A 27,190-nucleotide genomic window follows, 5' to 3' on the forward strand; every position below is an offset into this window, starting at 1 on the left:
AAGTTTCTGTTTGATTGTTCATTAATAAAAGACTTTGTTGTCCTTCTCAAGCCATCTAAAGACTGTTTGTGGTGGAAACCTCTGAGAATTTCTCTTTAGGCCCCCTGGCTTCCCGCTGGGTAAAGGTTGCGCATCCTGTTCTAAAGACAATTATTTACAGGCCCAGCGTGTGACAGAACAGTAGCGAAGCAACCAAGTTGGGGGGGGGGGGGAGTGTTGAATGCTCTCATTAAGGAGGCCAGACTTGGTGGGGGTGGTTGACAAGGGCGAAGCTGCAGGCTATTGAAGGCTGCTCTGCCCCCTGCTGTGCTCTTTGCTTCAGCGTGAGCTAGGAGGCAGGTTTCAAACCCCCTCCCCTGCGAAATTTTCAAACCCCCCCCTGAAAATTTCAACCCCTCCCGAATTTTTTTTCTGGCTACGGCCCTGCTGTCATCCCGTGTGCACTTGCCAACGCCGGGAGAGGGACTGGGCGTAGATAGATTCGAAAAACGTTGGCAGTTGACCCCACCCATTCTCCCCTTGCGAGTATAAGTAGCAGGTGGGCGGCACCACCGCCTCAGTTCTTCCGCCAGAAAAACTGAGGCATGACAAACAGCGGGGAGGATGGGCAGGGATGTGCGAATTCACAGGTGACCACTCGGGAAACACCCGCTACTTATACTCGCAAGGGGAGAGTGGGCGGGGCCAACCGCCAAAGTTTTTCAAATCTATCTAGGCGCAGAAACTACCATATGTGCGTATTCACAGTTGACCACGATGGGAAATAGCTTGGATTTATAATACTTATTCCTATGAACAGAGAATGAGGAAAAATGGGAAAAGTTGAGAAGCCACCTACCGATGGGGAGACGTCGTCATCGAATTTTTTGATCTGGTTCATAAATTCCAGGTGTTTTTTCTCCTCCTCGAGTTGAGCCACGGCCTGCTCGCTGCACTGCAGCTTCTGCTGGGTATTGGCCAGTTCGTCCCGCAGCCACTGGTTCTCCTGCACCAGGCGCCGCACTTGAGCCCGCAGCTTCTGTTTCTCCGATTCGACGGCGCCCAGGTGGCTGGATAGGGCAATGATCACCTGGAACCAGGGACAATGAATACAAAAGCTCAGTAACTAAAGCCCTGGACACACCCACAGTTTGGAAATATGAGACTCCCACAGCCACTGGCAGCATTTGGGTCCACTGAGGACATCTCCTTTGAGTTCCAACAATGGAAAAAGTAGATGTGGAGAAGTAGGATCGGGCCTTCTCGGTTGTTGGATATATCTCCTTTGAATGACTAAATGGTTCTGGCACTGACTTACTTTTTGATGTTCAACCTATTGTTTTGGATGCAGTGATTTTGGTTTATTTTTGGCCTACTGTAATATTATGTAAAACTAGCTGTCCCCTGCCATGCGTTGCTGTGGTGTTGCTGGTGATCTGGAAAATAAAGTAATGAGAAAGTGTTGGTTTCTAATATATGTAATTCCTTTATGCTTGTGAGTAAACAGTATATCTTGTTGTTTCTTTGTCAGTGTTGATATGGAGAGTGTCTGGTTTGTCTACTCTGGAACATGCAACATATCATTGTCCTTCTTTAGGGGTCCCTTTCAAATCTGTGATACTATATCTGTGTGTGTGTGTGAGAATCATATCTATCTATCTATATTTATGACGGGATGGCTCTTTGTCAGGAGGGCTCTAATTATATTTTCTTGCCCTGGTGAAGAGAGTTGGACTGGATGGCCTTAAGTATTTTCTGTTGGTCATGGGGGTTCTGTGTGGGAAGTGTGTCCCATTTCTGTCATTTGTGGGTTTCAGAATGCTCTTTAATTGTAGTGAACTATAAATCCCAGTAACTACAAATCCCAAATGTCAAGGTCTATTTCCTCCAAACTCCATCTGTGTTCATATTTGAGCATATGGAATATTCGTGCCAAGTTTGGTCCAGATCCATCATTGTTTGAGTCCACAGTGCTCTCTGGATGTGGGTGAACTACAATTCCCAAACTCAAGGTCAATACCCACCAAACCTTTCCAGTTTTTTCTGTTGGTCATGGGAGCCCTGTGTGCTAAAGTTTGGCCCAATTCCATCATTGGTGGAGTTCAGAATGCTCTTTGATTGTAGGTAAACTATAAATCCCAGGAACGACAATTCCCAAATGACCAAATCAATTTTTTTGAGTGGAGGACATAAATTGGACTTTTAGGTGTTTTGTTTCCAAATTTGGTGTCAATTCCACCAGTGGTTTTTGAGTTCTGATGGTAGCACAAACTAACATTACATTTTTATTTATACAGATTATATAATATTATTAATCCTATTGCAGTATACAATGTTCTCTTGCTACTTTGCGGTTCGCTTATTGCAGACTTGCTGTTTCACAGGGAGCAACAAGGGAACACTGTATAGTTGCTCCCCGTTCCTTTCGGGTGAGGAAGGGACCTCCGAAGCAGGGAGCAGTGGAGGCAGCGAGGAGGAGGAGGCCACCACCAAAGAGGGCCTTGGCAGTGGCCTCTTCCTCGTCCCTCCACTGCTGCCCGCTCCTTCCTCACCAGGTTGGGCATCAGGCTTGGGCACCCACCTGATGAGGAAGGCACATCCAAGGCAGGGAGAAGCGGAGGTGGCGAGGAGGAGGCCGCCGCCGAAGAGGTCCTCAGTGGTGGCTTCTCTTCCTTGACCCTCCACTACTGTAGTGGTATAGTATAGTACAATATAGTACAATATATTGTGGCACAGCTGGCTGAGTGTCAGCTGCATTAAGATCACTCTGACCAAAAGGTCATGAGTTCGAAGCCAGCCCGGGTTGGAGTGGGTTTCCAACCAATTGTGTAGCCTGTTGTCGACCTTTGCAACCCAAAAGACAGTTGCATCTGTCAAGTAGGAAAATTAGGTACCACCTTAAAGTGCGGGGAGGCTAAATTAATTAATTTATGAGGCCATAAAAAAGACTCCAGCAAAGCATTCCAGCGGGGAAGCATGCAGGGAATGCGGAAGTGCTTCATCAGCGTCGCAGATGGACGATGAAAGCGACAGCTCCCCTGTGTATGTCTGTATATGTTGTATGTCAAAAATTGGCATTGAATGTTTGCCATATATGTGTACACTGTAATCGGTCCTGAGTCCCCTGCGGGGTGAGAAGGGCAGAATATAAATGCTGCAAATAATATTTAAATGAATAAATAAATATTGCACTATGCTAATAATATAATATATTGCATAGAATCATAGAATCAAAGTTGGAAGAGACCTCATGGGCCATCCAGTCCAACCCCTTTCTGCCAAGAAGCAGGAAAATTGCATTCAAATCACCCCTGACAGATGGCCATCCAGCCTCTGTTTAAAAGCTTCCAAAGAAGGAGCCTCCACCACACTCCAGGGCAGAGAGTTCCACTGCTGAACGGCTCTCACACTCAGGAAGTTCTTCCTCGTGTTCAGATGGAATCTCCTCTCTTGTAGTTTGAAGCTATTGTTCCGCGTCCTAGTCTCCAGGGAAGCAGAAAACAAACTTGTTTTTTGTACATATAATATTGACCATAATATTATAATGTAATACAATATAATACTAATAATAATACAATATAATATAATAATTATATATTATGTTTTACATGTAATATTACTAATAATATTGCATTATAATGGTATAGTGGAGCCCTTGATGGCGCAGTGGATTAAACCGTTGAGCAGTTGAACTTGCTGACCTAAAGGTTGGCAGTTTGAATTTGGGGAATGGGATGAGCTCCCATTGTTAGCCCCAGCTTGTCAACCTAGTGTCACCTCACAGTAGTTGCTCCCAATGAAGACACAGGAACGCACTCTGGTATCAAAGAGAATCTTTACTACTGGATACATGGACATGTGAAAAGCCGAGATTGCCCGGCGATTGCCGGTCACTCCTTATATACACACCCTCTCAACTGAAAGAATATTTCCCACCAAGTCAAAACCCCGCGCAACATTCCCGCCAAACTATTAGTTGCTGTCTTCCAAGGTCGACAGCTGCAGAGTCCTTATCAATGTCCTACGTCAGGACCCTAGTTTTCAGTGCCAAAACTGAGGGCCTGGAAACTGGATCCTGACACCTAGCAGTTTGAAAACATACAAATGTGAGTAGATCAATAGGTACCGCTCAGGTGGGAAGGTAATGGAGCTCCATGTAGTCATGCTGGGCACATGACCTTGGAGGTGCCTACAGACAACACCGCCTCTTTGGCTTAGAAATGGAGATGATACCTATTGATCTACTCACATTTGTATGTTTTCGAACTGCTAGGTTGGCAGAAGCTGGGGCTGACAGCGGAAGCTCATGCCGCTGCCTTCGGTCAGCAAACTTAGCAGCTCAGTGTTTTAACCCACTGCGTCACTGGGAGCTCCAAGTATTAGTAATGTTACATGTAATATAAAATATCTAATTATAATATCGTATTATTATAATTAGTAGTATTATATTGTATCACACATTATAAATATTATATGTATATACAATAAATTATATTATATTATATTATTAGCATAGCACAGGAGACAAGATGTTTTGTTTCCAGCACCTCCCAGTAGTATCAAAACAGGCAGCAGGCTGAGCTGTGGGCTTAAAGGATATTACCTGAGCCTCCCCGAGCCCCAGTTCGATGGCTTCCAGAGACTTCCGCAAGAGACTGGCTTTCTCCTGGGCAGCACTGCTTTCATGCTGTTGTTCCATACGGTTGACAGTGTCAAGCAACGCAGCCAGCAGCGAGTGGTGCTCCGTGCGTAATGTCTCCAAGCCCTGCACCACGGCCTTGGTGCCCAGCACAATCTCATCCTGGCTCATCTTCTCCTCGCGTGGTGGGTACAGCATGGTCGTCATCGCTTTGATAGGAAGAGAAAAAAAGCAAGATGAGGCCATAGCCAATTTCTACATGGAACACTTTGAAAAACAAGCCCTGGAAACAACAACGAAAAAGCCCACTCTAAGGATGATACCTTCACCATTTGGTGTCATGGAGAAGAACTCAACAAGTTCCTGGACCACCTCAACACCAACGACCCAAACATCCAATTCAACACCACCTGAGCTCTGCGAGTGCAGCATTTTTCCAAATGAAGCAGAGAGTGTTTGAAGACCGGGACATCCATAGGGAAACTAACATGCTTGCTTATAAAGCTATTGTCCACCCAACCCTGCTATATTCCTGCGAAACGTGGACTGTCTACAGATGTCAACATTGACACTGAAATACAACACCGCCTGAGCTCTGCAAGTACAGCATTTTTCCAAATGAAGCAGAGAGTGTTTGAAGACCGGGACATCCATAGGGAAACCAATGTGCTTGCTTATAAAGCTATTATCCACCCAACCCTGCTATACACCTGTGAGACGTGGACTGTCTACAGATGTCAACATTGACACTGAAATACAACACCGCCTGAGCTGTGCGAGTGCAGCATTTTTCCGAATGAAGCAGAGAGTGTTTGAGGTCCGGGACATCCGTAGGGATACCAAGGTGCTTGTTTATAAAGCTATTGTCCTCCCAACCCTGCGATATTCCTGCGAAACGTGGACTGTCTACAGATGTCACATGCAACTCCTGGACCAATTCCATCAGCGCTGCCTCTGGAAAATCACCAGAAAGGGAGTTCCATAGCCGGGGAGCAATCACCGAGAAGGCCCTGTCCCTCGTCCCCACCAATCGCGCCTGTGAAAATGGTGGGATGGAAAGCAGCCCCCCCCCCCCCCCCCGGAGAATCTTAATCTCCGCAATGGTTCATAGCCCTTGAAAACGGCTCGGAAATTTCAATTGGTCCAACGGGCAGCGGCCAGGTTGTTAACTGGTGCTCCTTACAGGGAGCGGTCAACCCTCCTGTTCATGCCGTTCATTTTCCGGACCCAATTCAAGTTGCAGTTTCTTACATACAAAGCCCTGAACGGTTTGGGACCTGCCTACCTGTGTACGAACCTACACGATCTCTTCGATCATCTGGAGAGGCCCTGCTCGTGCTCCCGCCTGCATCGCAAGGGCGACTGGTGGGGACAAGAGAGAGGGCCTTCTCTGTGGTGGCCCCTCGACTCTGGAACTCACTTCCCAAGGACATCAGGCATGCCCCATCTCTGGCAGTCTTTAAGAGGAGCTTGAAAACGTGGTTATTCCAGTGTGCCTTCCCAGAATAATGAACCCTTAGCACTATGTCCTCTAAAGCACCTTATACTGATTTAGGATTGTTTATATGTTCCCACCAACGCCCCACCTCCCTATCTTGTTCATGCCCAGCATTATTTTAAATTTTAATTACATTCGGCCCAGCCATAGATTTTAAATGTGTGTTGTGCTATTGTCAATGTTTATGCTATTTGTGTTTGAGATTTATTTTAATACAAGCAATAACAATTGTTGTTATTGCTTGTATTGATGTATTGGTGGCTTGGCCTTATGTAAGCCGCACCGAGTCCCTTTGGGAGATGGTAGCGGGGTACAAATAAATTATTATTATTATTGTAGGAGGAGATACTTCTATTGTCTTATTAATTTTATGCAAAATGCAAAGATATAGAATGGGGGATGTCTGGGTCGAGAGCAGTACGTGTGAAAAAGATCTTGGAGTCCTCGTGGACAACAAGTTAAACATGAGCCAACAATGTGATGCGTTGGCAAAAAAAGCCAATGGGATTTTGGCCTGCATCAATAGGAGCATAGTGTCTAGATCTAGGGAAGTCATGCTCCCTATTCTCTATTCTGCTTTGGTTAGACCACACCTGGAATATTGTGTCCAATTCTGGGCACCACAATTCAAGAGAGATATTGACAAGCTGGAATGTGTCCAGAGGAGGGCGACTAAAATGATCAAGAGTCTGGAGAACAAGCCCTATGAGGAGCGGCTTAAGGAGCTGGGCATGTTTAGCCTGAAGATGAGAAGGCTGAGAGGAGATATGATAGCCATGCATAGATATGTGAGAGGAAGCCACAGGGAGGAGGGAGCAAGCTTGTTTTCTGCTTCCTTGGAGACTAGGACGCAATGGAACAATGGCTTCCAACTACAAGAAAGGAGATTCCTTTCTTATAGTGTTTTGATGTATTGTTTACTGCTGTTGTTTATTCTGCTTAACTGTGTTTAATTTGCTTTATGTACTGTATTGTTGTATTGCGTTCTGAGGCCTTGGCCTGTGTAAGCCGCATCGAGTCCTTCGGGAGATGCTAGCGGGGTACAAATAAAGTTATCATAATAATAATAATTCCACCTGAACATGAGGAAGAACTTCCTGACTGTGAGAGCCGTTCAGCAGTGGAACTCTCTGCCCCGGAGTGTGGTGGAGGCTCCTTCTTTGGAAGCTTTTAAACAGAGGCTGGATGGCCATCTGTCAGGGGTGATTTGAATGCAATATTCCTGCTTCTTGGCAGAATGGGGTTGGACTGGATGGCTCATGAGGTCTCTTCCAACTCTAGGATTCTATGATTCTATGTTTATGCTGTTTTCTTTGTATGTATTGATTATGTTCATTGGAAACCACTCTGAGTCGCCTTGGGGAGATAGAGCAGTATATAAAGAAAGTTTGGTTGTTGTTTGTGATGGCCCTTGGAGGTCTCTTCCAACTCTAGGATTCTATCATTCCATGAGTTGCCATCAAACCAGCACCCACAACATCTAGAACTAAGTCAAATGGTGTTGAGGCAGTGCTGCTTGAGGCTCCAGAGTTTGGGAAATTCAGGAGAGAGTCAGAGGAAATAACTTTCCCTTCTTTTCAAGCCCAGCAAGCCATGCAGTTTGCTGCTCTCCCCGGCAGGTGGCTGCTTCGGGCCTGGACAATAGCGACGCAATGCGGCACTACAGAGGAGTCGATGCCCAGCGAGCCCAAGCGCCTAAGTCGCCGCAGCAGCAGCAACCGCCGCAGCAGCACAAGGAGGGCAATCTCCACAAAACCACACACCCACTCTGTCTTCCCACCCAGACGTCAAAATAAAAACTGCATATTCATCATTGCTGCTTGTCACCAGAATCCGATTCTTCAAATACTGGCTGCAATGTGACAACTTCTTTCCTTCCTAGAAACAGAGAAAGCGATGCTTTTCCCAAAGGGCATGACAATGAGAACCATAGCCAGATGCACACCGTTTTTCCTATCCACTTAAAGCTATTAAAAGTCCATAAAGTTTAAAATGAACAAATTAGTAGCTTTTGAGTATCTCACTCAGTGCTTCTCAACCTGGGGGTCGCGACCCCTGGGGGGTCGTGAGGGGGTGTCAGAGGGGTCGCCAAAGATTATCAGAAAACACAGTATTGTCTGTTGGTCATGGGGGTTCTCCTCCTGAGAAAAATGTATAATGAGGCGGGTGAGACGGTAGTCCTTTGTGATAACAAAGGACTACCGTCTCACCCGCCTCATAGGAAACCTGCTACAAAACAGGAGCTTCTTTGTTGAGTTCCAGGGCCAGAGAAGCAGATGGCGGAAACAGAAGAACGGCCTGCCTCAGGGGAGTGTGCTTGCTCCATCCATGTTCAACATCTACACAAATGACCAGCCACTGCCAGAAGGGACAGAGAGCTTCATCTACGCTGATGATCATGCCATTACTGCTCAAGCAGGGAGCTTTGACATGGTTGAACAGAAGCTCTCCGAAGCTTTAGACGCTCTTACTGCCTATTACAGGGAAAACCAGCTGATCCCTAAGCCATCTAAAACACAGACATGTGCCTTTCACCTTAAGAACAGACAAGCATCCCGAGCTCTGAGGATGACCTGGGAAGGAATCCCACTGGAGCATTGCAGCGCACCCAAATACCTGGGAGTCACTCTGGACCGTGCCATGACCTACAAGAAGCACTGCCTGAACATCAAACAAAAAGTGGGCGCTAGAAACAATATCATACGAAAGCTGACTGGCACAACCTGAGGATCACAACCAGATACAGTGAAGACATCCGCCCTTGCGCTATGCTACTCTGCTGCTGAGTACGCATGCCCAGTGTGGAACACATCTCACCACGCTAAAACAGTGGATGTGGCCCTTAATGAGACATGCCGCATTATCACGGGGTGTCTGTGCCCTACACCACTGGAGAAATTAAACTGTCTACACTGCACCACCTGACATCCGCCGGGAAGTAGCAGCCAATAGTGAAAGGACCAAGGCAGTGACATCTCCAGCCCATCCCTTGTTTGGGTATTAGCCAGCACTTCAACGACTTAAATCAAGAAATAGTTTCTAAGATCTACAGAGACACTCGCTAGAACACCCCAGCAAGCAAGAGTCCAAAAGTGGCAGGCTCAAACCCAGAACCTCAACCAATGGCTGATACCAAATGAGAGACTCCGCCCTGGGCACACAGAAGACTGGGCGACTTGGAAGGCGCCGAACAGACTGCGCTCCGGCACAACGGGATGCAGAGCCAACCTCAAGAAATGGGGCCACAAAGTGAAATCCACAACATGCAAACTACACACCACCTGCTGCAATGCAACCTGAGCCCTGCCACATGCACAATGGAGGACCTCCTTGCGGCAATACCAGAGGCACTCCAAGTGGCCAGATACTAGTCAAAGGACATCTAATCAACTAACAAGCTTGCAAATTCTGTGTTTTGTTTGTTTGTTTGTTTTTGTAAAAAAATGTAATACAAATGTCTGGTTGCTAATTAAATAAATGTCTGGTTGCTGATTAAACACGATAAATAAACAAATAAATAAAATGGGGGTTCTGTGTGGGAAGTTTGGCCCTATTCTATCATTGGTGGGACACAGACTGTTCTTTGATTGTAGGTGAACTATCAATCCCAGCAACTACAACTCCCAAATGTCAAGGTCTATTTTCCCCAAATTTCACATTTGGGCATATTGAGTATTCGTGCCAAGTTTGATCCAGATCCATCGTTGTTTGAGTCCACAGTGCTCTCTGGATGTAGGTGAACTACACCTCCCAAACTCAAGGTCAATGCCCAGCAAACCCGTCTCAGTATTTTCTGTTGATCATGGGAAAATACATCCTGCATATCAGATATTTACATTACGATTCACAACAGTAGCAAAAATTACAGTTATGAAGTAGCAATGAAAATAATGTTATGGTTGGGGGTCACCACAACATGAGGAACTGTATTAAGGGGTCGTGGCGTTAGGAAGGTTGAGAAACTAAAATGATAAAAGGTCTGCAGAACAAGCCCTATGAGGAGCGGCTAAAGGAGCTGGGCATGTTTAGCCTGAAGAAGAGAAGGCTGAGAGGGGATATGATAGCCATGTATAAATATGTGAGAGGAAGCCACAGAGAGGAGGGAGCAAGCTTGTTTTCTGCTTCCTTGGAGACTAGGACGCAAGGGAACAATGGCTTCAAACTACAAGAGAGGAGATTCCATATGAACATGAGGAAGAACTTCCTGACTGTGAGAGCCGTTCAGCAGTGGAACTCTCTGCCCCGGAGTGTGATGGAGGCTCCTTCTTTGGAAGCTTTTAAACAGAGGCTGGATGGCCATCTGTCAGGGGTGATTTGAATGCAATATTCCTGCTTCTTGGCAGGGGGTTGGACTGGATGGCCCATGAGGTCTCTTCCAACTCTTTGATTCTATGATTCTATGAAACACTAACTGAAAAATGGAAAGTGCTTTGCAGGGTTTTTCTCTCATCCCTTACCACCCAATGTTTTTTCAACACACTTAAATCTTTCGACAAGTAGACATTTTTGCATCTTCCTTGACTGCTCTTGTCGAAGATTTCAGAAACCAAAAGGAGCCTGCATGACATTGGTCAAAGGACATTTAATCAACTACCAAGTGGTTTTTGGCTGTTTGTTTGTTTTGTTCTGTTGGAAATGTAATACAATTGTCTGCCACGATAAATAATTAACCGTGTTTCTTTGAGTGGTCACCTGTGAAATTCACACAGCCATATGTTCAGCCATATGGGGATCACAACGAAAAAGGAATGGTTGCTTACCTGTAACCATGTTTCTTTGAGTGGTCACCCGTGACCTACAAGAAGCACTTCCTGAATATCAAGCAAGATGTGGGCACTAGAAACAGTATCATACGAAAGCTTACTAGCACAACCTGGGGATCACAACCAGACACAGTGAAGACATCCGCCCTTGCACTTTGCTACTCTGCTGCTGAGTATGCATGCCCAGTTTGGAACACATCTCACCACGCTAAAACAGTGGATGTAGCTCTTAATGAGACATGCCGCATTATCACGGGGTGTCTGCACCCTACAGCACTGAAGAAATTACACCGTTTAACCAGTATTGCACCACCTGGCATCCATCAGGAAGTAGGAGCCAATAGTGAAAGGACCAAGGCAGTGACATCTCCAGCTCATCCCCTGTTTGGGTATCAGCCAGCACGTCAATAACTTAAATCAATAAATAGTTTTCTAAGATCTACAGAGACACTCGCTGGAACACCCAGCAAGCGAGAGTCCAAAAGTGGCAGGCTCAAACCCAGAACCTCAGTCAATGGCTGATACCAAATGAGAGACTCCCTCCTGGGGACACAGAAAACTGGGTGACTTGGAAGGCGCTGAACAGACTTCGCTCTGGTACCACGAGATGCCAACCTTAAGAAATGGGGCCACAAAGTGGAATCCATGACATGCGAGTGTGGAGAAGAGCAAACCACTGACCACCTGCTGCAGTGCAACTTGAGCCCTGCCACATGCACAATGGAGGACCTCTTGCAGCAACACCAGAGGCACTCCAAGTGGCCAGATACTGGTCAAAGGACATTTAATCAACTACCAAGCTTGCCAACTTTGTGTTTTGTTTGTTTGTTAAAAAATGCAATACAACGGCTTGGTTTGCTCCTGACATGATAAATAAATAAATATCTGCTTCTCTGGCCTTGGAACTCAACCAAAAAGCTCCTGTTTTGTAGCAGATTTCCCATGAAGCAGGTCCAATGTGGGCTAGGCAAAACTACGGTGAGGTGGATCTGTAATTGGTTAAATGGACGAACCCAGAGGGTGCTCCCCAAGGCTTCCTCTTCATCTTGGAAAGAAGTGATGAGTGGAGTGCCACAAGCAGGGTTCCCCCCTGGGCCCGGTCCTGTTCAACATCTTTATTAATGACTTAGATGAAGGACTAGAAGGCAGGATCATCAAGTTTGCAGTCGACACCAAATTGGGAGGGAGAGCCAAGACTCCAGAGGACAGGAGCAGGATTCAAAACGATCTTGACAGATGAGAGAGATGATTGGCCAAAACTAACAAAATGAAGTTCAACAGGGACAAATGCAAGATACTCCACTTAGGCAGGAAAAACAAAATGCAAAGATACAGAATGGGGGACAATGCCTGGCTCGAGAGCAGTACGTGTGAAAAAGATCTTGGAGTCCTCGTGGACAACAAGTTAAACATGAGCCAACAATGTGATGTGGCGGCAAAAAAAGCCAATGGGATTTTGGCCTGCGTCAATAGGAGCCTAGTGTCTAGATCTAGGGAAGTCATGCTCCCCATGCTCTATTCCGCTTTGGTTAGACCACACCTGGAATATTGTGTCCAATTCTGGGCACCACAATCCAAGAGAAATAGTAACAAGCTGGAATGTGTCCAGTGGAGGGCGACTAAAATGATCAAGGGTCTGGAGAACAAGCCCTATGAAGAGTGGCTTAAAGAGCTGAGCATGTTTAGCCTGAAGAAGGCTGAGAGGAGACATGATAGCCATGTATAAATATATGAGAGGAAGTTATAAGGAGGAGGGAGCAAGCTTGTTTTCTGCTTCCCTGGAGACTAGGACGCAATGGAACAATGGCTTCAAACTACAAGAGAGGAGATTCCATCTGAACATTAGGAAGAACTTCCTGACTGTGAGAGCCGTTCAGCAGTGGAACTCTCTGCCCTGGAGTGTGGTGGAGGCTCCTTCTTTGGAAGCTTTTAAGCAGAGGCTGGATGGCCATCTGTCAGGGGTTTTATTTTTATTTGTCGTGTCAGAGCAACCAGTCCATTATATTACATTTCTAACAGAACAAAGCAAACAGACAGAAAAATACACAACTTGGTATTAAATGTCCTTTGACCAGTATCTGGCCACTTGGAGTGCTTCCGGTGTTGCTGCAAGGAGGTCCTCCATTGTGCATGTGGCAGGGCTCAGGTTGCATTGCAGCAGGTGGTCAGTGGTTTGTTCTTCTCCACACTCGCATGTCGAGGATTCTACTTTGTAGCCCCATTTCTGAAGGTTGGCTCTGCATCTCGTGGTGCCAGAGCGCAGTCTGTTCAGCGCCTTCCAAGTCGCCCAGTCTTCTGTGTGCCCAGGAGGGAGTCTCTCATTTGGTATCAGCCATTGGTTGAGGTGCTGGGTTTGAGCCTGCCACTTTTGGACTCTTGCTTGCTGAGGTGTTCCAGCGAGTGTCTCTGTAGATCTTAGGGGGACATGAGAGAAGCCTCCTCGCAGGATTGCAAGACATCCGGGTGTCCCCTGGGCAACGTCTTCGTAGACGGCAGATTCTCTTGCCACAGAAGCGACCAGCATGCAAGCAAGCATGCAAAACAACCAGCGGTCCTTTTCAGGACCAACCATGACAATAATCTGTCAGGGGTGATTTGAATGCAATATTCCTGCTTCTTGGCAGAATGGGGTTGGACTGGATGGCCCAGGAGGCCTCTTCCAACTCTTGGATTCTATGAGATGGTAGTCCTATGTGATATTATACATTTTTCTCAGGAGGAGGAGATGATTTACAGTATCCGATGCTGCTGACAGGTCTGTGAACACTGCTCCTGTTATCTGCTGGCTTTCAAAAATAACCCGTGAAATTTCCACAGCCATATGTGCCCATTTCATGGGGACTACGAATCATGCTCTGAACATAGGTCAAAGTATAAGATACCAGTCAAAGAAGATGCCAAATAAATATTTCCAAAGTAAAGCATACAACGCACGAAAGGAAATATTTGCGTCTGCTAGAAAATCCATACTATGTCTTTCCATGATTTTTGACTGCACGTCTTTACTTCATTGGGTTTATAATCTGAAAGAGGAAGGGCTTTATCATTTCAGTTCCTCAAATTCATCTTCCTCCGTCTCTGAATTTCTTCCGCAGCTTCGTACTTTTGGGAAGTTGGGAGAAAGGATTCCTCTAATCCTCGTTTACTTAACAGGAACTTTAGTTTTTCCTTTGCTATTTAAGAGTCAAAGGAAACCTTTAACCTTCTGAAAGTATAGGGATTTTGTGACACCCTAAATCAGGGGTCCTCAAACTATGGCCCGGGGGCCGGATACGGCCCTCCAAGGTCATTTACCCGGCTCTCGCTCAGGGTCAACCTAAGTCTGAAACGACTTGAAAGCACACAACAACAACAACAACAACAATCTTATCAGCCAAAAGGAGGCCCACACTTCCCATTAAAATACTAATCTATATAAATAAAAATGTAATGTTCGTTTGTGGTATTCACAGAACTCAGAAACCATGGGGCAATTGACACCAAATTTGGACGCTATGTCCCTAACAACCCAATGTATGTTCTCCACTCAAAAAAACAACGAAAACCAAAAGCAGAAAGGACTTCTAAACTGCATGTCCACAAAGCAGAAACTGCATGACCACAAAGAGACCCATCAATAGGCTAAATATTTCTGAATATTTGCATAAAACTGTAATTTAAGATATAACTGCCCAACTCTTATTAAACCATTATTCTAACCTCCTTCAATGTAAATGTACTTATTATTAAAATAATAAAAATAATAAAAATAATAGAGTAAAATAATGAAAATGCAATAAAAACAGTAATAATAGAGTAAAATAATAAATATAGTAATAATATAGTCCAGCGTATCTGTCCGAACGTATCTCCCTCTACGTCCCACCACGGAATTTAAGATCATCTGAGGGGGCCCTGCTCTCGACTCCACCGCTTTCCCAAGCAAGGCTGGTGGGGACGAGGAGCAGGGCCTTCTCAGTGGTGGCCCCCCACCTGTGGAACTCACTCCCAGTGGATATCAGGGCATCGACATCACTCCTGTCCTTTAGGAGGAAGGCAAAGACGTGGTTGTGGGACCAGGCCTTCGGGCAATCTGCTAACTAGATAGGACAACCAGGCAATTAGGACCGGCAGGACTGATATATGTGGACTGATAAATGTGGAAGAAAACTCTGAACCATGAGATAGCGAACATTGACTGGCAATAAGGAAAAAGCGGTTTGTATCGGTTTGTATGAAATTTTATTGGTTTTATTGGTTTTAACGGGTTTAGATGCAATGTATTGTTGTTGTTTGCTAATTTGTGTTATTTTGCTTTATTGTTTATTATTGATGTATGCTATGGGCATCGAATTGTGCCTTGGTTGTGTAAGCCGCCCTGAGTCCCCTTCGGGGTGAGAAGGGCGGGGTAAAAGTAAACCAAATAAATAATAAATAAATAAATAAATAGGGGAAAATACTCTAAATGTAATAATAATAATAAAGCAAAATAATAAATAGAATAATAATAGAGCAAAGTAATGTAAATATAATAATAACTGAGTGAAATAATAAATGTAATAAAATAATACTAATAACAGAGTGAAATAATAAATAACCTTGACTTGAGTATAAGCCGAGGGGAGCTTTTTCAGCCTAAAAAAGGGGCTGAAAAACTAGGCTTATACTCGAGGATATACAGTAATATATTGTATTTACTTTTTACTTGTAAGTCACTCTGAGTCCCCTTTGGGGTGAGAAGGGCGGCATATAAATGTCGTAAATACATAATAAATAAATAAATTTACATAATGATTCATAACAGTAGCAAAAGTACAGTTGTGAAGTAGCAATGAAAATAATGTTCTGGTTGGGGGTCACCACAACACGAGGAACTGTATTAAGGGGTCATGGCATTACGAGGGGAGCGTGCTTGCTCCATCCATGTTCAACATCTACACAAATGACAAGCCACTGCCAGAAGGGACAGAAAGTTTCATCTATGCTGATGATCGTGCCATTACCGCTCAAGCAGGGAGCTTTGAGATGGTAGAACAGAAGCTCACCGAAGCTCTAGGTGCTCTTACTGCCTATTACAGGGAAAACCAACTGATCCCTAATCCATCTAAAACACAGACATGCGCCTTTCACCTTAAGAACAGACAAGCATCCCGAGCTCTGAGGATTACCTGGGAAGGAATCCCACTGGAGCATTGCAGCACACCCAAATACCTGGGAGTCACTTTGGACCGTGCTCTGACCTACAAGAAGCACTGCCTGAACATCAAACAAAAAGTGGGCGCTAGAAACAACATCATACGAAAGCTGACTGGCACAACCTGGGGATCACAACCAGGCACAGTGAAGACATCTGCCCTTGCGCTATGCTACTCTGCTGCTGAGTATGCATGCCCAGTGTGGAACACATCTCACCACACTAAAACAGTAGATGTGGCTCTTAACGAGACATGCCGCATTATCACAGGGTGTCTGCGACCCACACCACAGGAGAAATTACACTGCTTAGCCGGTATTGCACCACCTGACATCCGCCGGGAAGTAGCAGCCAATAGTGAAAGGACCAAGGCAGAGACATCTCCAGCTCATCCCCTGTTTGGGTATCAGCCAGCACGTCAACGACTTAAATCAAGACATAGTTTTCTTAGATCTACAGAGACACTCGCTGGAACACCCCAGCAAGCGAGAGTCCAAAAGTGGCAGGCCCAAACCCAGCACCTCAATTCATGGGTGATACCAGATGAGAGACTCCCCCCTGGGCACACAGAAGACTGGGCGACTTGGAAGGCGCTGAACAGATTGCGCTCTGGCACCACGAGATGCAGAGCCAATCTTAAGAAATGGGGCTACAGGGTGGAATCCTCGGCATGCGAGTGCGGAGAAGAGCAAACCACTGACCACCTGCTGCAATGCACCCTGAGCCCTGCCACATGCATGATGGAGGACCTTCTTGCGGCAACCCCAGAGGCACTCCAAGTGGCCAGATACTGGTCAAAGGACATTTAACCAAATACCAAATTTGCAAAATCTGTATGGTTTTTTTTCTTTCTTTTTTTTCCCTTTTCTTTTTAATCTCTGTGTTTGTTTTGCTCTGTTAGAATTGTAATACAATGGTCGCTGATGACACGATAAATAAATAAAATGGCATTACGAAGGGGAAATGAAGGGGAAATCCTCCTCTTGATTCGAGCCTTTCTCCATAATTTAGAGTGTCATGAAATCCCCATATTGTCAGGTATATCACCTTGGTTTAGATTCGAGGAGGGGTTTATAAGCTTTAAGGATTTTCAACTCTACCTTTTCTCAGCCTTTCGATGCTCTTTGTGGCTCTGCAGAACTCCTCCCTTATTGATTTGCAGCATCTCTCTGCTTTCCTAGTTCTTTTCTCACTATTCACGCTTCCCATGTACGCCCCTAAGAAAACTGCAGCCTCTTTCTGCTTCAATCCACAGCAACCCATATTTCCGTCTTCTTCTCATAGATCAGTGGTTCTCAACCTTGCTAATGCTGCGACCCCTTAAAACAGTTCCTCATGTTGTGGAGACCCCCAACCATAAAATTATGAACAAAATCTGGCTACCAGTATTAAAAAACTCTAAAATTATAACAGCTAAACAACAGAGAGGAAAAAACCAGGCACAGATTAACACCTCCCAGCAACAGATTTTCCCAGGCTCAGGCAGGCCTTCAAATGCTAATGAAGGTGATCAGCTAAACATTCACACCTAACTGCAGCAGGGAAGAGCTCCTTGCCCCACCCCAGCCATTCCACAGATATATAAACCCATTTTTCCTACTTCCAACAGACCTCACAACCTCTGAGGATGCTTGCCATAGATGCAGGCGAAACGTCAGGAGAAATGCCTCTAGAACATGGCTCTATAGCCCGAAAAAACCCACAAGAACCATAAAAATATTTTTTGTTGCTTCTTCATAACTGTAATTTTGCTCCTGTCATGAATTGTAATGTAAATAGCTGTTATTCAGGATGTATTATCATTCACCGGACAAATACCCAATAATCAGAAATTTAAATACTGGTGGGGTTGGGGGAAGTTTGTCACTTGGGAGTTGTAGTTGATGGGATATATAGTTCACCTACAATCAAAGAGCATTCTGAACTCCACCAGTGATGGAATTGAACCAAACTTGGCACACAGAACTCCCTTGAACAACAGAAAATATTGGAAGGGTTTGGTGGGCATTGACCTTGAGTTTGGGAGTTGTAGTTCACCTACATCCAGAGAGTACTGTGGACTCAAACAATGATAGATCTGGACCAAACTTGGCACTGATACTCAATATGCCCAAATGTGAACTCTGGTGTAGTTTGGGGGAAATGGACCTTGACATTAGGGAGTTGTAGTTGTTGAGATTTATAGTTCACCTACAATCAAAGAGCATTCTGAACTCCACCAGTGATGGAATTGAACCAAACTCGGCACACATAACTCCCATGACCAGCAGAAAATACTGGAAGGGTTAGGTGGGTTTTGCCTTGAGTTTTGGAGTTGTAGTTCACCTACATCCAAAGAACATTGTAAACTCAAACAATGATGAATCTTGATGTCAAACGTGGCACAAATACTTAATATGCCCAATCATGAACACTTTTGGGAGTTTGGGGGGAAATAGACCTTGACATTTGGGGGTTGTAGTTGCTGGGATTTATAGTTCATCTATAATCAAAGACAATTCTGAACCCCATCAATGAGAGAATTGGGGCAAACTTCCCACACAAAACCTGCACGATCAATAGAAAATACTGTGTTTTCTGATGGTCTTTGGTGACCCCCCTGGCGACCCCCCCCCAGGGGTCCCGACCCCCAGGTTGAGAAACGCTGTCATAGATCATGTTGAAGACAGTAACATCATTTTACCCACCTTTGCCACTATTTTAGTTTTGGAGAGACTCCACTGCTCATTCCAGATTTTAGCACTAATCATAAAGTACAAAAGTCACCTCTACATGCCCTTATCTTTTCAGTATTAGGGGGAAAGCTTCTCAAATGCTTCACAAACATTTCCTAAAGATGGAAGAGACCCCAGGGGAGGAAGACACAATCAAAGCCCTTTTGACAGATGCCCATCCAGCCTCAACTTAGAAACTCCCAGAGAAGGAGACTCAACCAGACTCCCGGGAAGATGAACAGATCGTAGCATCAAAAAGTTCTTTCTAACACCTTATTTATTTATTTACAACATTTTTATGCCGCCCTTCTCACCCCGAAGGTTTACATAAAATATATAATATTATTAGGATAGTACAATATCAGCATTGCACTATACCGCTACATCGTAATATTATTAGTAATATTACATGTAATATAAATATATAATTATAATATATTATTATTATTATATTGCATTACATTATAATATTATAAATTATATTATACTAGACGTCCCCTGTCACGCGTTGCTGTGGCCCACATGGGGGTTCTGTGTGGAAGGTTTGGCCCAATTCTATCGTTGGTGGGATTCAGAATGCTCTGTGAACTATAAATCCCAGAAACGACAGCTCCCAAATGTCAAGATTCTATTTTCTCCAAACCGCCAGTGTTCACATTTGGGCATATTGAGTATTCATATTGAGTAGAGTTTGGTCCAGATCCATCATTGTTTGTGTCCACAGTGATCTCTGGATGTAGGTGAACTATAACTCCAAAACCAAAGGACACTGCCCACCAAACCCTTTCAGTATTTTCTGTTGGTCATGGGAGAACTCTGTGCCAAGTTTGGTTCAATTCCATCGTTGGTGGGGTTCAGAATGCTCTTTGACTGTAGGTGAACTATAAATCCCAGGAACTACAACTCCCAAATGACAAAAGCAATTTTGTGAGTTAAGGACATACATTGGGTTGTTAGGTGTCTTGTGTCCAAATTTGGTGTCAATTCCCCCAGTGGTTTTTGAGTTCTGTTAATCCCACAAACGAACATTACATTTTTATTTATATAGATTACCTATATATATATATATATATATATATATATATATGTATGTATGTATGTATGTATATATAAATGCTCTGTGCATAATGAGTGCCTTAAAAACAAAAGAACCAATGAACGAAATCACACCAAATTTGGCAACAAAACATCTCACAACACAAGGAGTGACCATCACTCAAAAATTTATGATTTTGTCATTTGGGAGTTGTAGTTGCTGGGATTTATAGTTCACCTACAATCAAAGAGCATTCTGAACTCCACCAATGATGGAATTGAACCAAACTTGGCATTCAGAACTCCCATCACCAACAGAAAATACTGGAAGGGTTTGGTGGACATTGACCTTGAGTTTGGGAGTTGTAGTTCACCTACATCCAGAGAGCACTGTGGATTCAAACAATGATGGATCTGGACCAAACTTGGCACAAATACTCAATGTGCTGAAATGTGAACACTGGTGGAGTTTGGCGGAAATAGACCTTGACATTTGGGAGTTGTAGTTGCTGGGATTTATAGTTTACCTACAATCAAAGAGCATTCTGAACCCCACCAACGACAGAATTGGGGCAAACTTCCCACACAGAACCCCCATGGCCAACAGAAAATACTTAAGGCCATCCAGTCCAACTCCCCTCACAAGAACAAGAAAAAGTAATCAAAGCCCTCCTGACAAAGCGCCATTTAGCCATATAGATAGATAATTAGATATATATGATTCACACACACACACAGAGATAGTATCAGATTTGAAAGGGACCCCTAAAGAAGGACAATTATATGTTCCATGTTCCAGAGTAGGCAAACCAGACAATTACCACATCAACACTGACGAAGAAACAGCAAGAAATACTGTTTACCCACAAGCATAAAGAAATTACATATATTGGAAACCAACACTATCTCATTACTTTTCCAGATCACCAGACTGGGCCACAGCAATGCGTGGCAGGGGACAGCTAGTATATTATATTATTAGGATAGTACAATATCAGCATTGCACCATACCACTACATCGCAATATTATTAATAATATTACATGCAATATAAATATATAATTATAATATCATATTATTATTATATTGCATTACATTATAATATTATAAATTATATTATATTATAATATATTATATTATAGCACAGGAGACAAGGTGGAACTGTTCCCTGGTCCCCTCTCTCTTCACTCTGGCCCAGAGCGACAGTTGATGCTAGGGAGAGGGGTCTCCAGTTGATGGCACCTCCCTACAAAGGATTCCCCCAAGCAGGAAGCAGTCAAGCTTTGAAGCCGCAAAGCCATTAAATGCTAATCAAGCTGACCAATTGCAATATTCACACTTGCCTCAAAGTTCTGAACATTCTACAGATATATAAACCCCACTTGCCAAGTTTCCAACAGACCTCACAACCTAGATGTGGGCGAAACGTCAGGAGAGAATGCTTCTGGAACATGACCATACAGCCTGGAAAACTCACAGTGATTCCAGCCATGAAGCCTTCCACAATACATTCTTCCTAATGCTTAGGTGGAATCTCTTTTCCTGAAAGCATTCCTCCGAAAACCAGCTGGCCCTCTCCTCCTCAATGGGACCTCCTTTCAAATATTTCAACATGGCTGCTCTCAGCCTTCTCCATTGTAAACATCTCCCTCGGAGGGCTTGCCTTCCAAACGTTCGATCATTTTGGTCAGCCTTCTCTGGATGCATTCCATCTTGTTCATCATCTCCTTCTCGCCTTGGACATCGTATTCGAGGTGAGGCCTGAGCAAAGACGAAGTGGGGAAAGGGGGGCCCTGCTGTTCCTGGAGAGACCGAGTCGTGAAGTGAAGAAGGAAAAAAAATCCCTTCCAAGTGGAAGGCAATCTTTTCGATGCTTGGGGAGCATCCTGGGTAAAGAGAAATCCCCAAAAAGGTCCGGAGGTATTTCCTAGCTGTTCAAGAAGAATATGCATACTCAGTAGATTAGATAAATAAATGGAGTCTTTTGCTTTAGTCGGCTGCGAGTCGGGATGTTCACATGCAGTCTACCTTTGTTTCTGTTGTGACTCAGCTTGACTCTGAGTCTGAAGCTGAGCCCTGTGGGCTTTGTGAGCCAGAGTTCCTACAAGATGATGAGTAGGATGATGGGTTACAGATTTCTGTACATGTTTCAGACATGATTGACAGTGGGACTGCAGAAGGGGAAACAGCAAGTCAGTTCTCAGGGGAAAAGAATGCTAGTGAGACTGAGAACGAGAGTGAATTCCCACACGGCCTTCTTTGCCTTCCCACAATGATTCGGTCCAGCTGCAGGACCAAGATAAGGCATTAGAGAGCCTTGAAGATAATGAATTAATGAGCAGGCAAGATCGTCTGCAATTAAGGGTCCGGAGAAGCTCTCGCTTAGCTAGCAAGCGAGAAGCCAAGTTTGCCAAGGGTCATCGCAATGCGTTCATGTCTGCTAAGGGTATTTAGTAGGCTTCGGCGGTTTCGTTCGTTAATTTCGTAATTAATTTCGTTATTAATTCGTATTTAAATTAGCTTACGATCCATGCAGGAATAGTGTGAGGAGTAAATTAGATTCGAAACAATTTTTTCAATTTATTTCGTTATTGTTTCGTTATTATTTCGTAATTTTTTTCGCATGTCTGGTGCAAGTTTTATAGTTGTTGTTTGTTTTATCACACCAACAGTCAACAACAGAGGGAGAGGGAAGCTTCAGAAGTTCCCCCTGTCCCATTTGGAGGTTTTTTTAGCATATTGCGCAATCGTGTCCGCCATTAACGAATCAATTCGAAATTAACGAAATTTCGTAAATAACAAAATTTTGAAATCTCAAAATTTCGGAAGTATTTAGAATTTGGAAACGCTAGCGCCCCCTGGAAACGAATCGAGTTTAGAAACAAATTTTTCCGTGGTTACCCAGCCCTAGCCTTCACGCTGACACACAGGGGTTGTCAGTTCAACGTAGTTCTTTCCATGCAAACTTCTATAGATTAACCTTGGCTTTAAGCAGCATGCTTCTGGCTTCCTGAGTCTGGGATTCTGGGTCTTGCGTCCAACTGTTTTTCATGAACTACTGTTTGACCATTGCTTAAAGGATTATGCTTCATGTTTTTGCCTTTGGATCTTGGGAACTGTGTCTTTGCATTTAAGCCTTTTAGAACTTCGCATTTCTTATACTATGTTTTGATTTTGCCTTTTCTTCAATAAATTTATTTATTTATTTATTTATTTCGGGTGCTTCTCAACCCCCTAAGGGGGACTCAGGGCGGCTTACAAAAGGCACAATTCGATGCCTAACAATTCACAAAATACAATACAATATACAATACACAAATTTACCATAAACTACAAAATCTACAGCTTTGGTGTGTTGGTGTTTGGGAGTGACCCTGAGTTGCACCAGTTTCTCAATCAAGAGATAAAAGTGAGGGCCAGACTATAGCACAGCATGTTAACTGCCAGCTGCAATAAATCTTGCCAATCGAAAGGTTGACAGTTCGAAGCCTGGATCAGGGTGAGCTTCTGGTCTTTAGTCCAGCTTCTGCTACCTAGCAGTTCAAAAGCCAATGTGGGACTGTGGCGCAGTTGGTTGGGAGTCAGCTGCATTAAGATCACTACTGACCAAAAGGTCATGAGTTCAAAGCCAGCCCGGGTTGGAGTGAGCTTCCGACCAATTTGTGTAGCTTGGTGTTGACCTTTGCAGCCCGAAAGACAGTTGCATCTGTCAAGTAGGAAATTTAGGTACCGCTTATGCGGGGATGCTAATTTACGATGCCATAAAAATCTCCAGCAAGCATGCAAAGAATGAGGAAGCACTTCATCGGTGTCACAAATGGTCGGTGACACTGATGAAGTACTTCCTCATTCTTTGCATGCTTGCTGGAGATTTTTATGGCATCGTAAACCAGTGTCACAAATGGTCGGTGGGAGCCCCCGGTGGCACAGTGGGTTAAATCCCTGTGCCAGCAGGACTAAAGACTGACAGGTCGCAGGTTCGAATCCGGGGAGAGGCGGATGAGCTCCCTCTATAAGATCCAGCTTCTCATGCGGGGACATGAGAGAAGCCTTCCACAAGGATGATAAAACATCAAATCATCCGGGCGTCCCCTAGGCAACGTCCTTGCAGACGGCCAATTCTCTCACACCAGAAGCGACTTGCAGTTTCTCAGGTCGCTCCTGACACGACCAAAACAAAAACAAAAACCAACAACAAATGGTCGGTGAAGCAACAGCTCCCCCGGTGGCCAGAATACCTTCATGAAAAAGCTGGAATGTTAAAGAGTCTCTGTCTATATATGTTGTGTGTCTATGGCATTGAATGTTTGCCATATATATGTACATTGTAATCCGCCCCGAGTCCCCTGCAAGGTGTGAAGGGTGGAATAGAAATACTGCAAATAAATAAATAAATAAATAAATGCACAAGCAGGTGTCCAAAAAAAGCTGACCAAAATGATCAAAAAGCCTGGAAACAATGAATCCTTATGAGGAGCAGCTTAGGAAGCTGGGAATGTTTAGCTTGGAAAGAGAAGGTTGAGAAAAGGGGATGTGAGAGCCATGTTTATAAATTATAGAATCATAGGGTTGGAAGAGACCTCGTGGGCCATCCAGTCCAACCCCATTCTGCCAAGAAGCAGGAATATTGCATTCAAATCACCCCTGAGAGATGGCCATCCAGCCTCTGTTTAAAAGCTTCCAAAGAAGGAGCCTCCACCACACTCCGGGGCAGAGAGTTCCACTGCTGAACGGCTCTCACAATCATGAAGTTCTTCCTCATGTTCAGATGGAATCTCCTCTCTTGTCGTTTGAAGCCATTGTTCCGCGCCCTAGTCTCCAAGGAAGCAGAAAACAAGCTTGCTCCCTCCTCCCTGTGGCTTCCTCTCACATATTTATACACGGCTATCATATCTCCTCTCAGCCTTCTCTTCTTCAGGCTAAACATGCCCAGCTCCTTTAGCCGCTCCTCATAGGGCTTGTTCTCCAGACCTTTTATCATTTTAGTCGCTCTCCTCTGGACACATTCCAGCTTGTCAATATCTCTCTTCAATTGTGGTGCCCAGAATTGGACACAATATTCCAGATGTGGTCTAACCAAAGAGGGGTAGCATGACTTCCCTCGATCTAGACACTATGCTCCTATTGATGCAGGCCAAAATCCCATTGGCTTCTTTTGCCGCCACATCACATTGTTGGCTCATGTTTAACTTGTTGTCCACGAGGACTCCAAGATCTTTTTCACACGTACTGCTCTCGAGCCAGGCATTGTCCCCCATTCTGTATCTTTACATTTCGTTTTTCCTGCCAAAGTGGAGTATCTGGCATTTGTCACTGTTGAACTTCATTTTGTTAGTTTTGGCCAATCATCTCTCTAATCTGTCAAGATCGTTTTGAATCCTGCTCCTGTCCTCTGGAGTATATCCCTCCCAATTTGGTATCCTCCTCCAACTCTTACGATTCTATGATACGTCTCTCTCTCGATTATATTGACAAGCTGGAATGTGTCCAGAGGAGGGCAACTAAAATGATAAGGGTCTGGAGAACAAGCCCTATGAGCTTAAGGAGCTGGGCATGTCTAGCCTGAAGAAGGGAAGGCTGAGAGGAGATATGATAGCCATGTATAAATATGTGAGAGGAAGTCACAGGGAGGAGGGAGCAAGCTTGTTTTCTGCTTCCTTGGAGACTAGGACGCAATGGAACAATGGCTTCAAACTACAAGAGAGGAGATTCCATCTGAACATGAGGAAGAACTTCCTGACTGTGAGAGCCGTTCAGCAGTGGAACTCTCTGCCCCGGAGTGTGGTGGAGGCTCCTTCTTTGGAAGCTTTTAAACAGAGGCTGGATGGCCATCTGTCAGGGGTGATTTGAATGCAATATTCCTGCTTCTTGGCAGAATGGGGTTGGACTGGATGGCCCATGAGGTCTCTTCCAACTTTTTGATTCTATGATTCTATGATCCTATCTGATCAGCTCTGGTGCTCTGGAGACAATGGAAGGAAAGGTTTAAAGTTGCAAACCAAGAGATTCCTCCTAAACACTAGGAAGAATTCAAGTGGAATATGTTGTCTGGGCGTCTAGCGGAATCTGTAAACAGAGGCTGGGTGGCCATCTGTCGGGAGGGCTTTGATGGTGTCTTCCTGCCTGGTGGAGATGGGGTCCCTTCCAACTATAAGATCCTATAAGGATGATGACAATGGAGTCTCCTTCTTGGGAGGTTTCAAAGCAGAAGTTGGATGACCATCTGTCGGGAGGGCTTTGATGGTGTCTTCCTGCCTGGTGGAGATGGGGTCCCTTCCAACTATAAGATCCTATAAGGATGATGACGATGGAGTCTCCTTCTTGGGAGGTTTTAAAGCAGAAGTTGGATGGCCATCTGTCAGGAGGGCTTTGATGGTGTCTTCCTGCCTGGTGGAGATGGGGTCCCTTCCAACTATAAGATCCTATAATGATGATGATGATGGAGTCCCCTTCTTGGAAGGTTTTAAAGCAGAAGTTGGATGGCCATCTGTCAGGAGGGCTTTGATGGTGTCTTCCTGCCTGGTGGAGAAGGGGTACCTTCCAACTATAATATCCTTTAAGGATGATGACGATGGAGTCTCCTTCTTGGGAGGTTTCAAAGCAGAAGTTGGATGACCATCTGTCGGGACGGCTTTGATGGTGTCTTCCTGCCTGGTGGAGATGGGGTCCCTTCCAACTCTAAGATCCTATAATGATGATGATAATGGAGTCCCCTTCTTGGGAGGTTTAAAGCAAAAGTAGGATGGCCATCTGTCGGGAGGGCTCTTGTCTGCTTGAGGCAAGTGCGAACGTTGCCATTGGCCAGCTTGATTAGCACTGAAGGGCCTTGCAGCTTCAAAGGCTGGCTGTTTGCTGCTATGGCAGGCATAGAGGTGGAAGAGGCAGAAGGGGGCTGGGCTGGGTGCCCACCATATGTCTATCTCAATCATATCTATTCCTGGCTGTGTGGACATCTGTCTGGAGGGCTTGGATGGTGTCCTCCTGTCAGGCAGAAACAGGTTGGACTGAATGGTCCTTGGGGGTCTCTAGGTGTTTTTTGGTCTTCTTTCAAGTTCTAGAGCAGGTTTGGGCCCTCCAGGTGTTTTGGACTTCAACTCCCACAATTCCTAGCGGCCTCAGGCCCCGAGGCCTGAGGCCGCTAGGAATTGTGGGAGTTGAAGTCCAAAACACCTGGAGGGCCCAAACCTGCTCTAGAGGTAAGGCTCTTTTGTTGTGTGTTGCCAAGACATCAACTTCTGGCTCTGCGTCGACTGCCCAGCTCCCCATTTCCTCAAGCCTAGGCCCAAAGCCCCCCAATTCCTTCCCCATTTTGGGGGTCTCCCTCCAATCCAGCCACTCCAAACCCAAGCAGGACCCTTCCCCTCCTCTCCAAAAACCCCCTCCCCACCCC

At 44.9% G+C, this 27,190-nt stretch overlaps 1 protein-coding gene across 2 annotated transcripts in view; it reads right to left on the reverse strand.

Annotated features, from left to right (window-relative positions):
* Nucleotides 1–27,190, reverse strand: part of KLC2 (kinesin light chain 2) — a 67,637-nt gene that overhangs the window by 40,318 nt on the left and 129 nt on the right. For both annotated transcript variants that reach the window (XM_067472458.1, XM_067472457.1), the window contains exons 2-3: nt 4,583–4,827; nt 839–1,069 (exon numbers count right to left, since the gene is read on the reverse strand). In XM_067472458.1, the coding sequence (XP_067328559.1) occupies nt 839–1,069; nt 4,583–4,825 (474 nt within the window). In that variant the 5' untranslated portion in view covers nt 4,826–4,827. The remainder of the gene's footprint in view (nt 1–838; nt 1,070–4,582; nt 4,828–27,190) is intronic.

Source organism: Anolis sagrei, chromosome 12 (assembly GCF_037176765.1).
Source record: "Anolis sagrei isolate rAnoSag1 chromosome 12, rAnoSag1.mat, whole genome shotgun sequence".
In the NCBI taxonomy this organism is placed as follows: domain Eukaryota; kingdom Metazoa; phylum Chordata; class Lepidosauria; order Squamata; family Dactyloidae; genus Anolis; species Anolis sagrei.